Genomic DNA, 15,446 nt, shown 5'->3' on the forward strand with positions numbered 1-15,446 from the left:
AACAAAGAAAGAGATTACACAGTCTCGTTAACAGGCTTTATTTCCTAATAATAATAATAATAATAATTTTTAAATAAGAGTTTATGGTTTATTTATTATAATACTTAAACACTGAGTTTATTCTTTGAGGTGTTCTTCTCAGTTCCATCAGTCACACTAAACACTGTTAGTCAAACGGTTTGTACATTTTATTAGTTTCATAAAGACAGACAAATGTATGTTTCCTGGTCACATGATTATCAGGCTGTAAATATGACCCCTGACCCTTCTATAAACACAGTCTGTAAATAATGCTTCGTTCATCTGGTCCTCTGGAGCTCAAAACCTTCTACCTGACTTCACCAAAATCAGATTTTTCAGTTTATCTTAAATATTTGAGCTCTTTCACTAAACGTTATTGCATTTAGGGGTTAACTTCCAATTGCCCAAATGACCCGACACTACAACCGTTTAATACAGATGTAATGTTAGCTCAAGTAGTAAAGTTGGCTCAAGTAAAATGAACATGTTAACGTTTAGGTTTTGAGAGGATAACAACTACAAATCTTACTGGTAGCTCTGTTAACGCTGTTAATGAGCAAACTCAATTATTTTATTATTCATCACATTAAAATCCAGACTTTCCGAGATAAAAGCACATAACGCAAACAAGTCGGAACCCAACATCTCATCTCGGAATCTCGAGTCCTATGAACGACATGAACATAGCAGATAATCTTAAAACAGGGATGTCCCTTCAAAACACAGTTTGAAAATATGACCCCTGACCCCTATATAACATTCCACAGGTTTTATTATGTGTCTGCGGTGGACAGCTGCTGCAGACTCCGGCTCAGCTCCTCCTCTGTCGCCGTTATGTCATGACGTGGGGCAGTGATGTCATGGTGTGGAGGGATGATGTCATCGTGTGGGTCTATGATGTCATTGTGTGTGGGGGTGATGTCATTAGGCTGAGGGGTGATGTCATCGGTGGGTGGTGCCGTGCGAGTCTCTCTCTCCTCGATGAAATCCCAAAGACGCACATTATTCATGAACTGAAAGAAACGACAACTGGACTCAAACCAGGTCTAAACCAGGTCTAAACCAGGTCTAAACCAGGTCTAAACCCGGACTAAACCAGGACCAAACCAGGTCTCACCCTGACGGTCCCCTCGGGTCCCAGCTGTTTCCGGACTCTCTCTGGTCCTGGTTTTCGTCCAAAAGGATCCTGGTGCAGATACAAACAGCGGTCTCCAAAAGGACATGTCCCTCGTCCCTCCAGGAAGAACTTACACGGCTTCTTACTGTGAAGTAGACAGGAAATACAGGCTTTTACTGTGAAAGAGTCTGTGCGTTTATTGTCAGTGAGTGAAGAACATCACATTGTGGAGGTGTGAGCGGCTCTAAAGTGAGTCCAGGACTAATCCAGGACTAAACCAGGACTAAACCAGGACCACCATAATAACATGAGGCTCCACGTGTTTAGTGCAGTGTTGTTCATCAGGCCATTGTGTCCTGTGTGCGAGTGTGTGTGCGAGTGTGTTAGGTGTGTGCATGTGCACATGTGCTGGGCCTGTGTGTGTCTTATCTATTGACATATTTTATGTCAGATGTTTGATGCTCTCATTCTCATATTTACGCTGTTACAACACATGCACAGTAGAACCATTAATTAAATCTTCCTTTTTGTGCATTTTAAACAATGTTTTGTAAAACTGAGAACTTTGTGTTGTGATGTATTTTCTTTCTTGTGATATCGATTATTGCTTCAGCCAATTCTGTGATAGACCAGACCTGTCCAGAGATGACAGTTTGTGGTGAAGACCTTATTATTACTGAGTTTGTACCCCACTGCGTTCTTGAACAGCGCCACCAGCTGGTCCTTCTGTGCCGGGTCCTGCACCCAGTGAACGGATGGCACCACAAGCTCCGACGGTACCCTGCACTCCGGACACGCCCTGCAACCAGACGGCCAATCAGAGGAGAGAGCAACTTAGCACACCCAATCAGAGGAAAGGAGAGTGCAGAAGAGCCAATCAGAAGAGAGGGTAGAGCAGGAGAGCCAATCAGGGCTTAATGCTGCATTCCAGGGCACTGGGATATTCCCAGTTGAATGTTTCAAGCTCCGACCTCAGAGTGTTCCAGAAAAAACCTATGCAAATGCATGTAAACAACACGGCTCATGCAAACTCAAACGCTAAAGAAATGTAACGTTAAACACATGCACATTGTTAACCTGTATCCATGTTTACATGTTTATGTGTTAAACCTCAGATTTGTGCTGATCTCATCGTCACAGTTAAAGGGCACATTTTACTCTTTTCTGATATTATGACAGGAGTCTGTTTGGGAATGAACAGCAGGGTGACAAACTGGGGGAGATTTAGTGGGGGAGATTTATGTTTTGATATGTCTTTGTCCTGTTTGCCATTGTCCTGTTTGCCATTGTCCTGTTTGCTACTGTCCTGTTTGCTACTGTCCTGTTTGCTACTGTCCTGTTTGCTACTGTCCTGTTTGCTACTGTCCTGTTTGCTACTGTCCTGTTTGCTACTGTCCTGTTTGTTATTGTCGTTGTGTTTGTTTTTATTGTCATGTTTGTTTCTGTTGTGATATTGTCATGTTTGTTTCTGTTGTGATATTGTCATGTTTGTTTCTGTTGTGATATTGTCATGTTTGTTTCTGTTGTCATGTTTGCTCTTGTGTCATTGTCATTGTGTTGGTTTTTGTTGTTGGTCATGCGTTTCTCAAGCTGTTCTCATGAACGCTCTGATTTGGGGTCAGATGATTACGCAGTCACAGCATGAGCCACTGGATGACATTAGTGTGACATCACTGACTTGATGACGTCGTTGGAGAAGGGGGCATGTCTCCATTTCCTGATGCAGGCGAGACAGAAGCAGTGGTCACATGATGACAGAATCCCGAATCTGCGCTCTGATTGGCCGAGCTTCTGCACCACCACCTCCATACAGATGGAGCACACCTGAGGAGAAAGCCAATTAGGAGAGAGGAAACAGAGGAGACAGCCAGTCAGGAGTCCTGGTGCAGTCCTGGTGCAGTCCTGGTGCAGTCCTGGTGCAGTCCTGGTGCAGTCCTGGTGCAGTCCTGGTGCAGTCCTGGTGCAGTCCTGGTGCAGTCCTGGTGCAGTCCTGGTGCAGTCCTGGTGCAGTCCTGGTGCAGTCCTGGTGCAGTCCTGGTGCAGTCCTGGTGCAGTCCTGGTGCAGTCCTGGTGCAGTCCTGGTGCAGTCCTGGTGCAGTCCTGGTGCAGTCCTGATTCAGACCTTGTCTTGACTCATCTGAGCAGCGAAGGCGTTCTCCATGTCGGCCTCAAACTCTGAAAGACACAACTGCAACAGAAAGACCAATCAGAGCAGAGAACACACCTAAACACCAATCAGAGCAGAGAAAACACTGCAATAGAATGATGAAATAAAAACACTGGATTTCTGTGGCACTTTTAAACGCAAAACTCTTTACAGCCACAGCTGCCCTGGGGCATATGGATTGAACTGATGCTACCAATCTCCACCATCAGCCCCTCCCACCACCAACACTCACACACCATATTCATACTAGGCAATGTGGGTGACATATCAACCTCGTACTTCCTACTGCGCAAGTATTGCAGTAGTACATGTACTGTTCATACTTTCTGGTGCTCGCGGCACTGCAGTGGTATTAGTAAAAGTACTAATAATAGTAGTAGTAGTAGTAGTACTTGTACCTTCTCGTGCTCTCGTCGCTGAGCGGCATCCGTCGGGTGAAGCAGATGGAGGCCACACACCTCACAGCGGTCCCCGTGGAGATAAACACACTGGTCGCCATAAGGACACTCCCCCATCAACAAATAGGGGCACAACTGGGTGGAGTCTGGAGCCACTGCAACAGGAAAGAGTCAGATGCCCTTCCATTGTCATAACCTGTGTGACACATTTGACACACGGGGAAGGCATCTGACAGATGCCCTCCCCGTGTGTCAAATGTGTCAGATGCCCTCCCCGTGTGTCAGATGCCCTCCCACCTGAGCCATGCAGTCCACTCCTGGTGGCCTCCACATACGACTGTGGGGGATAGAACACTGCAGGGGGCGCCATTGAGCTGAGGGCTGGGGGGTTCCTCAGAGCTAAAACAGAAAGGTCAGAGGTCACAGTTTAAGACAGGAGCAAAAACATCTGAACTTCTAACATCAGAACAACTAATCCAAGAACCCCACATTTCAGAACAAGTGTGTAGAGGTCTTAACTACAGGGTTAGCAGCTTTTACACAGAATAAGACTCCATAGAGACATCTGGAAGGCATCTGACACAGAGAACAGAGTTACCTGAGGGCCCGCCCCCAGTGGGATTCGGGGCGCTGGCTCCTCCCCCTCTGGGCGTGGCTTTGACGTGGTCATACCTGCAATAGCAACAGGTGTGAGAGTTCCATAACTGTTATTTAGCAACACTAATGTAAACAAGACAAAACATGTCTAAATTACACAATAGTTCTGATTAGACTAATGAAAATAAATGACCACAGCTTTTGAATGTGAAATCAGACGTTTTTTGTGAAGAATGGATGTTTCAGCTCTTTTAACCACGTTCCACATCACTCCTGTTGTCTGTGTAATCCCTCAGTCGTCCAGGTCTCATCTCTAGCAAAAGACGAAATTAAATCTGTCAACTGAACAAATCGTTGTAGGAGTGAAGTGGTGGACACTGCCTTATATCTGTCTGAAGGGAGGGGCTAACTACACTGAAACTGTAAACAGCTATTGTCTCCAGTTTCAGCTTAAACAAACCTATTCAACCTTTAATGTTTGGGTCTGAGGATGGAGTTATAGATGGGGGATAGATTATGTCTGAGGTTCCTGTTCAAGGAAGGATTGTCTTTCCTAACAGAAATAGCCTATTTACATCCTCTCTCAAACAATTTCTTTTCTCTGGCTCAGACCTGAACCTCACTCTCTTCAAATGAGTGGTTAGTTTGTTTGAGATGGAGATGTACAGCAGACTGTGGTCCTGAGCTGCTTTCTCTCGGTGTTGGTACATTCTCTTATGGAGTGTCTGTTTAGTTTCTTCAGTGTAACGCTCACAGTACTCTTCACTGCACTGAATGGAGTAGACCACATTACTTTGTGGCTCGGAGTTTTGTCCTTTGGGTGAACCAGTTTCTGTTTTAAATGTTTGTAGGTTTGAAATAGACCGGAATTTCAAACTGTCTGAAAAATCTCTCAAGCTTTTCCGACACACCCACTGTGTAAGGAATAATTACACCTTTCCCTCTAGGTTCTGATTCCCTGTTGTCCTGTTTTTTAGCTCTCTTAGATCTATTGAAGGCCCATTTTGGATATCCACAAGCCGAGAGGGCTTTCTCCACATGTAGTTCCTCCTTCACTTTAACCTCTGTGTTTGTGGGCACCACTTGAGCTCTGTGTTGTAGAGTGCGGATAACTCTGAGTTTGTGCTACAGTGGATAGTGTGACTCAAACAACAGGTATTGGTCAGTGTGAGTGGGTTTTCTGAAGTCTTCTACCTGGAGACATTGGTCCTCTCCTATTGTTCCTACAATCATTTGCCCAGTTGACAGACTTAATTTCATCTTTTGCCATCACTCCTGTTCTTTCATCCCTCCACATCACTCCTGTTCTTTCATCCCTCCACATCACTCCTGTTCTTTCATCCCTCCACATCACTCCTGTTCTTTCATCCCTCCACATCACTCCTGTTCTTTCATCCCTCCACATCACTCCTGTTCTTTCATCCCTCCACATCACTCCGGTTCTTTCATCCCTCCACATCACTCCGGTTCTTTCATCCCTCCACATCACTCCTGTTCTTTCATCCCTCCACATCACTCCTGTTCTTTCATCCCTCCACATCACTCCTGTTCTTTCATCCCTCCACATCACTCCTGTTCTTTCATCCCTCCACATCACTCCTGTTCTTTCATCCCTCCACATCACTCCGGTTCTTTCATCCCTCCACATCACTCCGGTTCTTTCATCCCTCCACATCACTCTGGTTCTTTGATCCCTCCAATGGTGTAAAATTCAGGACTGATTTATATAATATATAATTTGTTATTTTTAGACCCCTCCACAGTACCAGCCCTTTCTCTCTATGTGGCCGATTCTGTGGATTCTTTTAAAAACCAGCTGAAGACTCCTGTTTAGAAAAGTCCTATGACTGTGATTTATTGTTGTGTATGTGTTGGACCTGCGCTCTGTGATGCACTTTGGGATTATTATCTGCTAAAAAGCTCTAAAAATGTAATTTACTTACTTTAATTATGCCGAGTTTACTCAATACTGCAGAGACTTTGTGATCTAAACCAGGTCTAAACCAGATCTAAACCAGGTTTAGGACCAGGTCTAGAACCAGGTCTATAACCAGGTCTATAACCAGGTCTATAACCAGGTCTATAACAAGGTCTAAACCATGTCTAAACCAGGTCTACAATCCAACAGGAGCATTCACTGTGAGCTTCAGAGGCACACTTTTGAGGCACAATTTAGCTGTGGGTGTTGTGAGTGGGGTGTCCTGCGGGGAGTGCTCACCTGCAGCGGTCTCCATATGCACACACCCCCCGCTGGTAATAGCGGCACACCAGAGAGGGGGTGCTGTTCTGTACATCATGAGAGAAGTGACAATTATTTCCCTCCCTGCATACGCCGTGAAGAAAGTATCTGAAACACAAATATACAGAGGGTTAGAGGATTAACAGGGGGTTAGAGGAGGAGGAGAGGAGAGAGGATTAGAAGAGGGGGACAGGAGGAGAACAGGAGGAGAGAGTGTTAGGGGAGGAGTAGAGGAGGAGGACAGGAGGAGAGTGAGGGTTAGAGGAGGAACAGGAGGTTAGACGAGGAGAGACAGTTACTGCCCTCCCTGCAAATGGCGTGAAGAAAGTATCTGAAACCCAAATGTACAGAGGGTTAGAGGAAGAACAGAGGAAGGGGAGGAACAGAAGGTTGAAGGAGGAGATTGTTGATTTTCTAACTTTCTGTTGGTTAAATCAATTCTCATATTCAGTTTTAAGAGTAAACTGCTGATGTGATTTTGGGCTTTACAAAAATAAATTGAAATTGAAATGAAATTGAGAGGGAGAGAAGACGAGAACAGGAGGAGAGAGAGAGTGAGAGGAGGAGAACAGGAGGAGAGGGAGAGGGTGAGAGGAGGAGAACAGGAGGAGAGAGAGGATGAGAACAGGAGGAGAGAGAGGGTGAGAGGAGGAGGACAGGAGGAGTGAGAGGAGAACAGGAGGAGAGAGAGGGTGAGAGGAGGAGAACAGGAGGAGAGAGAGTGAGAGGAGGAGAACAGGAGGAGAGAGAGGGTGAGAGGAGGAGAACAGGAGGAGAGAGAGGGTGAGAGGAGGAGAACAGGAGGACAGAGAGTGAGAGGAGGAGAACAGGAGGAGAGAGAGGGTGAGAGGAGGAGAACAGGAGGAGAGAGTGAGAGGAGGAGAACAGGAGGAGAGAGAGGGTGAGAGGAGGAGAACAGGAGGAGAGAGAGGATGAGAACAGGAGGAGAGAGAGGGTGAGAGGAGGAGGACAGGAGGAGTGAGAGGAGGAGAACAGGAGGAGAGAGAGCGTGAGAGGAGGAGGAGAGAGAGCGTGAGAGGAGGAGAACAGGAGGAGAGAGAGTGAGAGGAGGAGAACAGGAGGAGAGAGAGGGTGAGAGGAGGAGAACAGGAGGAGAGAGAGGGTGAGAGGAGGAGAACAGGAGGACAGAGAGTGAGAGGAGAACAGGAGGAGAGAGAGTGAGAGGAGAACAGGAGGAGAGAGAGGGTGAGAGGAGGAGAACAGGAGGAGAGAGAGGATGAGAGGAGGAGAAGAGGAGGCGAGAGAGGGTGAGAGGAGGAGAACAGGGGGGAGAGAGACGGTTCGAGGAGGAGGAGAACGGGGGGGAGAGAGACGGTTCGAGGAGGAGGAGAACAGGAGGAGAAAGAGGGTGAGAGGAGAACAGGGGGAGAGAGACGGTTCGAGGAGGAGGAGAGGGTGAGAGGATGCAGAGAAGCAGAGGAGGAGAGAAGGAGTCGCAGAGGAGCCTTCTGTTCTATGTATACGCTTTTGTTCGTCATTCTCGGGGCTAATGCTAAAAATGCTAAAAACATTGGAGGTAGCCGCTAAACTTGGCCCAGAATCGAACCGTTTTCGGTCAGATCCGGATCAAAGTACGACACGCGGAGGGCCTCACCTACAGGTCACGTGTTTAGTGCCCATCTTCGGCCTCAGTCAAGTTTCAGGTGAAAATCTGAAAAAAAAAAAGTGACCGTTTAAACCCAAGCAGCGCGTCACAGCCCGGAGCGTCTGCCAAATGTGTCCGGGTAAAAACACCGCCCGAGGGGAAGGTTCCACAGCACAGTCTTCTGTTTCTGTGAAAATCATAATTATCTATAATATATTATGATAAGGCCTACAGAGATCTTGGGTTCTGTTGCCGTGGCAAATGCGGCGGCCAGTTAGTGGAACAAGAGCTAAATTGTCATTGAAATAATGTAAAAATAGGACCAGAAAAGTTACTGAGACTTAATATGTTTACTTTAGGGCTGTTACCATTAAAAAAGAATTTATGACCTAAGATTGGTGTATATGGGCTTGGTAGAACATGGGCATTAGATAGAGTACAAATACAAAAAGCCCATTTATCAAAGTATTAAATGGAGCATTAAAATTATGAGTTTGTCTGAGGTCTTGAGCACAATTCTACACTCACAACATGTCTGCTGCAACCATAGTCTGTATATATAAACTGCAACAGGACATCCGTTACTACAGGTTACCATGGCGTAATCCCGTACATAATGAGAATTAGCGTTTTAAATAATACCAACAATAAAATAAAATAAAATGTAATAAATATTAAACTAAACGGCCACAGTCACATTTACAAATAAATAATTGAAAATAAAACTGGGATTTGAGCTGTTCCGTCTGTTTTTGAACTGTGGGTTGTGATTGGTCCCTGAGCGGATGACGTCAAGGGACAAGCTGTGATTGGCTGATGTAGGCGGAAGTGTCGGTTTAAACAGAGTCCCGGCGGTTCCTGATTTAACTGAACGACCAGCAGCAGCAGTAGCACCGCCCCAAAAACACCGAAAAGACCGAGAAATCCTGAAATAAACACCGAAAAGAGCGAGAACAGGCCGGGAAGAGACTGGGGACACACTGCGGACAGACCGAGGACAGACCGAGGACAGACCGAGGACAGGTGAGCGCTGCGCTGGGCTCCAGGATGGCACAGCGGCCGGGACAGAGGCGACACAGGTCTGGGACAAACAGAGACACGGGCCTGGAACAAACAGACACACGGAGACAAAGGACAAACAGAGACACACACACAGAGAGGGAAAGAGACACACACAGAGGCGCACACAGAGGCGCACACAGAGGCGCACACAGAGGCGCACACAGAGGCGCACACAGAGGCGCACACAGAGGCGCACACAGAGGCGCACACAGAGGCGCACACAGAGGCGCACACAGAGGCGCACACAGAGGCGCACACAGAGGCGCACACAGAGGCACACACAGGCCCAGAGTATCGTTCAATATATCAAAGCTGGAACAATATTTTTGGAGGCTCAATATTTATAGTGTGAACAATGTCAAAGTGCAAAAGTTCTGAGATTTTTGTTATTTCAGTTGTAATAAAATTTGAGCTGTAAACTGCTGAATAAGTGACTTTTGTGACTAATTATTGCTTCATTCTGTTCAGCTCGGGCCTTTAATGAGCCTGCCTGTTTCAAACATGTTTACTGCGATTATCCTACTTTATTTTTATTCTGACAGTGGCAAAAATTTGTGTCAATATTATCGTTTTAGATTGTACATCTCTGTAGCAATGTATCGTGCTTCAAACTGTTATTGTGACAGGCCTAATTTACAGGCCTAATTACACTCTTCACAAAAGAACCTGGGTCATTGTCTAAACGAGGTTAAACTTTGCTCTGAAACAGGACTACAGTTGGACATATGGGGCTAAACCCAGATGAAACCAGGTCTCAACTGGGTGTTCTGGTGAAAAGCACAGACTGAAACAGGTACTAGATGGATGGATAGATCAATATATTGAGTGGCAGATACATCGGACCAATATTTGTATCACGATGGGCCTCAAATCTAAGGCGGAGGCCAATATCTGGCTAATCAGCTGCCAACAGCATCATACTTTAATGTGAAGAAAAAACTGCACAATGTCCTAGAAGTCCATAAAAAAGATTAAAAACAGGTCCAGGTGTGTCCATAAAAGTTTGTTACCAGATTATTAAATTACATTTGTCACCAAAGTATCCAGTTTTGTTTTTTCTTGAAGTTTATTCCATTTTTGTGAAGTCTGTAATCCCTCAGTTGTCCGGGTCTGATCCAGAGTAAAAGTCAAAATTAAAATCTGTCACTGGACAAAAAGTTGTAGGAGTGAAGACGTTTCGCTGCTCATCCAAGCAGCTTCTTCAGTTCTGGTCAGTTTGCTGCTGGACACTGCCTTATATCCGTCTGAAGGAGGAGCTAATGACACTGAAACTGTAAACGGCTTTTATTTACAGTTTCTGTATGTAGGCTAGGTCTATTAAGCTACAAACTGTGAACTGTGCCTGAGTCATACTTGGCATATTCATTCAGCTCCTAATGGCTGCTTTCGCACCTATTAGTATCCTGGCTTGCCGTATTGTTCTCTTTGTTTGCTTTGGGTCTGAGGATGGCGTTATTGATGGGGGGGTAGAGATGTCTTGGGCCCCCATTCCTGTTTAAGGAAGGATTTTCTTTCTTAACAAAAATATCTTCTTTAACTCCCCTCTCAAAACATTTATATTCTCTGGCTCAGATCTGAACCTCACTCTCTTCAAATGAGTGGTTAGTTTGTTTGAGATGGAGATGTACAGCAGACTGTGGTCCTGAGCTGCTTTCTCTCGGTGTTGGTACATTCTCTTATGGAGTGTCTGTTTAGTTTCTTCAGTGTAACACTCACTGTACTCTTCACTACACTGAATGGAGTAGACTACATTACTTTGTTGGTGTCTCGGGCTTTTGTCCTTTGGGTGAACCAGTTTCTGTTTTAAATGTTTGTAGGTTTGAAATAGACCGGAATTTCAAACTGTGTGAAAATTCTCTGAAGCTTTTCTGACATACCCACTGTGTAAGGAATAGTTACACCTTTTCTTCTAGGTTCTGATTCCCTGTTGTCCTGTTTTATAACTCTCTTAGATCTATTGAAGGCCCATTTTGGATATCCCCAAGCCGAGAGAGGCTTTCTCCACATGTTGTAACGCGTTCAAGGAATCTGAACCTAAAGTTTCACGTCAATGAGAAAAAAGGTGCATGTGTCTTTTTATATGGTGTTTGTAAACTTCTGGTTTCACCTGTACATGTTACCTGCCTGTTTCCAGTTTGGAAGTAAATCAGTGTCTGATCTAGAGATGAAGTTCCACTGGTTTAAGTTCTGTTTAAAGCACGTGTCCCTGGTGCTTATTTGAGTTCTCTTTAGTCCTAAGTTTGTTCTCGTTTTTCTCTTTTTTTCACTACACTCTGATAACTCAGTCTCTCCTGGTAGAATAACGTTGTTTTTATTAAATATCTGTTTGTTTCAGAAATGGCGTCTCAGAACATGGATCCCGCCGCTGCCGCATCAAACGCCGCTCTGAAAGGAAACGAGAGTGGGAACAGCGCCACCAAGGGGTCTGTCACTAAACGGTAAGTGTGGAGAGGAGGAGAATGGCTGCAGTTATGGTTTATAGTGAGACAGTACTGGAGTGGTCTAGTTTTGTAACTCTGGTTTGTTTTTCAGGCTGCAGCAGGAGCTCATGACACTGATGGTCAGTCTTTTAGTTTTTATACTTCACGTTTAGTTAGATTTTAGTTTAGATTCTTTCAGAGTTGTTCAGATCATAGCTCCAAGGTCCTAGCCACTAACTCCTTTATCTTTTGGAGGTACATCAGGGGGTCAACCATACGAGTCTTACTCAGGTAGGAGGAGCTTCAGCTGCCTCTGGAGAATCCGATCGTCCTAACCAGCAGTGGGAACAACGAAGCAGTCACATGGCCCTACAGCTGTTTAAGAAAAAACTACAACTCTCTCAAAACAGAACAGTAGGAGAGAATAAGGAGGGCTTATTGTAGTGTGATTTTGAATGAAAATATTTATTTATTTGATTGGTACAATGCATGTTAGTGAATAGACATGATTCAACATGAATGTAAACACACTGGATTATAGCTAATGGATCATTTCCATCCATTATCCCAAGGGTTGGGGTCAAAATAAAAATTGCACAGTTCCATTAATTTCACATTACTCTGATTGTACAGTCCCCATGTTTTCAGGCAGTATTTTATACCCACCCCCTTCATATTTTGCCCAAACATGGAAATGTGTCTCTATAGAAAAGTTAAAATCATATTTCCACTGTAGATGATGCATGTTTGATTTGACCATAACTAGTTTTTCATTTGAGCTTTTAAAGAACTGTACGTGGGACATTCTCTCAGGGTTAATGGGAAACACTTCCACAGGTTCACACCTTAGACAGACACATTCTAATACATCAATAGTGAACTTGGAGGCATGTTTTCAAGTTCAAACTCTCACATCCTTTAACATGTCCATATGTGCAAGAACAGAGCAAATATTCTCCAGACTCCAGACCATCAGCTGCAGCCTCTCCTCTGTCCCACAAATACTCCACCAAACTCTAGCCCGTCTGCTGGAGCTCCATCAGCGAGTTTATAGAAGCAAAACTTAAACCCACATGGCTAATTTATATAAACGTAAACAATGTGCGCAGCTCTTCCCTTGTGTCGTTATGTTTCTACAGATGAAGCTGAGATGAGCCTAAAGCTTCATTTTCATTCTTACAAAACACCCATCTGGACAAGCCCAACTTCATGTGTCATGTCTGAGAGATAATAAAACTTTTATTGCATGACAAACTCTTGGTGCAGAGATTGGCCATGTTCAGAAACCTTCAGGGGAAAGGGCACTGCATTATGGGATGCCTCATAGCTCCTTAGCACTGGTTAGGAATCTCCCGAGGTTACTTTGCTAAAGAATCATGTAGGTTCCTTTTCCTAACTCAGCAGGCGATTCAGACATTCCGTGGCAGATGGTGATGCACATCTGGTTTTGGCTTAAGGAGTTCAGAGCTTTGTGGCCAATTTGACAAATTCTGAGAGGGCGCAAGTTTTGTTCAGTTTAAGGTTTTGGTTTTATTTTATTTCTGATTATTATTTGTTTCTCAGATGAGTGGAGACAAAGGCATCAGTGCGTTCCCAGAGTCTGAAAACCTGTTCAAATGGGTTGGAACAATCGACGGAGCTCAGGGCACGGTACGTACATCTGACCTCTAACGTGTTCTGGCAGACAGGTCTAGCTCCACTCAGACCTGTGCATACTGCTGTTGTGTGCTTGGGAAAACTTCACCTGTCTTTCCTGTGTATGAGGAGTGTGAGTGATGTGGTCAGAGGTCCGATATCTGACAGTCTACCCAGGGCAGCTGTGGCTCACCCGTCTCTTTCTCTGCAGGTGTACGAGGGCCTTCGATACCGCCTGTCTCTTGAGTTCCCACCCGGATACCCGTATCACGCTCCGAGAGTAAAGTTTGTGACTCCATGTTTTCACCCGAATGTGGACGATCAGGGTTTGATCTGCCTTGACATTCTCAAGGAAAAGTGGTCTGCCCTGTACGACGTGAGGTCTATACTGCTGTCCATCCAGAGTCTACTAGGAGGTACTACTACTCCAAATATATTAATACTGCAACTACTACTGCAAATACAGAACTACTGCAACTAGTTCAAATACTCCCACTGCATGATGTGAGGTCTATACTGCTGTCCGTCCAGAGTCTACAAGGAGGTACTACTACCACTGCATGATGTGAGGTCTGTACTGCCGTCCATCCAGAGTGTGCCTGGAGGTGCTACTGCTTCGACAGGGTTCCCACACATCCTGGAAAATAACTGGCCTGTTTTCCAGAGACCATCAGAGTAAAAAAGCAGATGGGATTTTGAAATGGCCCCGCAAACCCGACACCTTCTCACACACTGGTGTACCTCGTATTCCGTGTCTCCTGGGCTCAGCCACGGGGCACAGTGTTATTCACATGAGTAGTAAAGACTAAATACTTTGTTTAGGATCATGTATGAACCCAAACAGAGTTCACACAAGAACATTCTGAGTGAACTCTGTCTAAACACAGTTTAAGAAAAACAATACATAGTGAATATATGAAAATGTGTGTTTGGGAGTCAGTTACTACAGACCATAGAACGTGATGGATATATGTTGAAGATGACATCATGGCCACTGATCTGAAGGTTGGCGGTTCGAATCCCGTTCTCAACATAAACGTTGGTAGAGCAGTCAGATCCACTCACACGCAGGTTGTTGGTGTGACTCCATCTCCCACAGATGAATGCTATCGTCTTGTTCTTGGGCGAGACATTTGAGCCTCTAACCCCCAGTGTCTGCATCAAGGAACCACTCACCTGTTCACACACTCGTACCCAAGTGTATGCAAAGTGCTCTGAGTGCCTTAAAGGTGGAAAAGTGCTATATGAAAAGTGTCTATCCAGAGTCTGATTTAATGCTATCACTACTACAAGTACTAAAAGTTCTACAAGTGCCTGTCCTGTTGTGAGGTGACCATACTGCACCAGTACTTCTTGACTTGAACGTTGTGTTTTTCTGTTTTTAGAGCCAAATAATGAGTCTCCTCTGAACACGACGGCTGCTGAACTCTGGGACAATCAGGAGGGTGAGTCACTGCCCCAGTCTGCTGGGGTAGACCTGGTTTACCCTCTACTTACCCTGTCCTGTCCTAAAGTTTATTGGGGTTTAGTCCTTCAGACCCAGTTGTGACTCATGTGAGTCTGGAGCAAAGGGAGAGGTTTTGGTTTGATTCATGTTTTTGTCTCTGCAGCGTTCAAGGCCCACCTGCGCGCTACATTCCAGAAGTGATCTTCCTTTTTTAAATTAGTGTTTCTGTAAAATATTTGAATGTTTGCTTTTGTCTGTCACTTTCTTCTTAATAAAGCTCTTAGTCACATGTGTGCTGTTTTTACTGACCATAAAGAAACACTGTGGAACATAGCCTGGTTCATCTGTCGCTGCAGTTATAGAAGAGCTCATTCAGTAGTCACTGGTCTAGTTTCATTAAAATGGGTCTAGTGGGATGGGCTTAAATACTTTTGTAGAAGTTTTTGGTTCAAATCTGCAGAGGTCACAGACCTGTGGTTCACTCCAAGATGTGTATTACATAATTTTCATATAAAAATTACATTTTTGCATTTGAGAACTAAATCTTACTGAATATTGGCTTTAAAATTTTAATTTCGTTTCATTTTTTTTGGAGTTTAATCTCATAAATCAGGTTTGGAGTTAAATGGTAACCGATCGCTCTGTACTTTTTGTCAAACCGAGTTTGGCATAGGTGCTCCTTTGGGGTGGTCCTTATGTTCCTATGGGAGAAAAATACAGCCTGAAACTGCACTGTC

General features: G+C 44.8%; 2 protein-coding genes across 2 annotated transcripts; one reads left to right on the top strand and one right to left on the bottom strand.

Annotated features, from left to right (window-relative positions):
- Positions 1-141: 141 nt before the first annotated feature.
- On the bottom strand, positions 142-8,284 carry mkrn2 (makorin, ring finger protein, 2). The gene is made up of 10 exons (XM_033974480.2): positions 8,155-8,284; positions 6,519-6,647; positions 4,302-4,375; positions 4,001-4,102; positions 3,704-3,858; positions 3,261-3,326; positions 2,817-2,962; positions 1,827-1,937; positions 1,139-1,283; positions 142-1,034 (listed from the first exon to the last, which is right to left on the bottom strand). Exons 1-10 carry the CDS (start codon positions 8,178-8,180, stop codon positions 795-797), a joined length of 1,194 nt encoding a protein of 397 aa, XP_033830371.1. The 5' UTR covers positions 8,181-8,284; the 3' UTR covers positions 142-794.
- A 711-nt stretch (positions 8,285-8,995) lies between these two features.
- On the top strand, positions 8,996-14,998 carry ube2c (ubiquitin-conjugating enzyme E2C). Its single transcript, XM_033974481.2, has 7 exons — positions 8,996-9,168; positions 11,543-11,645; positions 11,740-11,767; positions 13,191-13,277; positions 13,474-13,678; positions 14,648-14,707; positions 14,873-14,998. The coding sequence occupies exons 2-7, from the start codon at positions 11,545-11,547 to the stop codon at positions 14,908-14,910; spliced, it is 519 nt and encodes a 172-aa protein (XP_033830372.1). The 5' UTR covers positions 8,996-9,168; positions 11,543-11,544; the 3' UTR covers positions 14,911-14,998.
- The last annotated feature ends 448 nt before the right edge of the window (positions 14,999-15,446 follow it).

The sequence above is a fragment of the Periophthalmus magnuspinnatus genome, chromosome 10, assembly GCF_009829125.3.
Source record: "Periophthalmus magnuspinnatus isolate fPerMag1 chromosome 10, fPerMag1.2.pri, whole genome shotgun sequence".
NCBI lineage: Eukaryota > Metazoa > Chordata > Actinopteri > Gobiiformes > Gobiidae > Periophthalmus > Periophthalmus magnuspinnatus.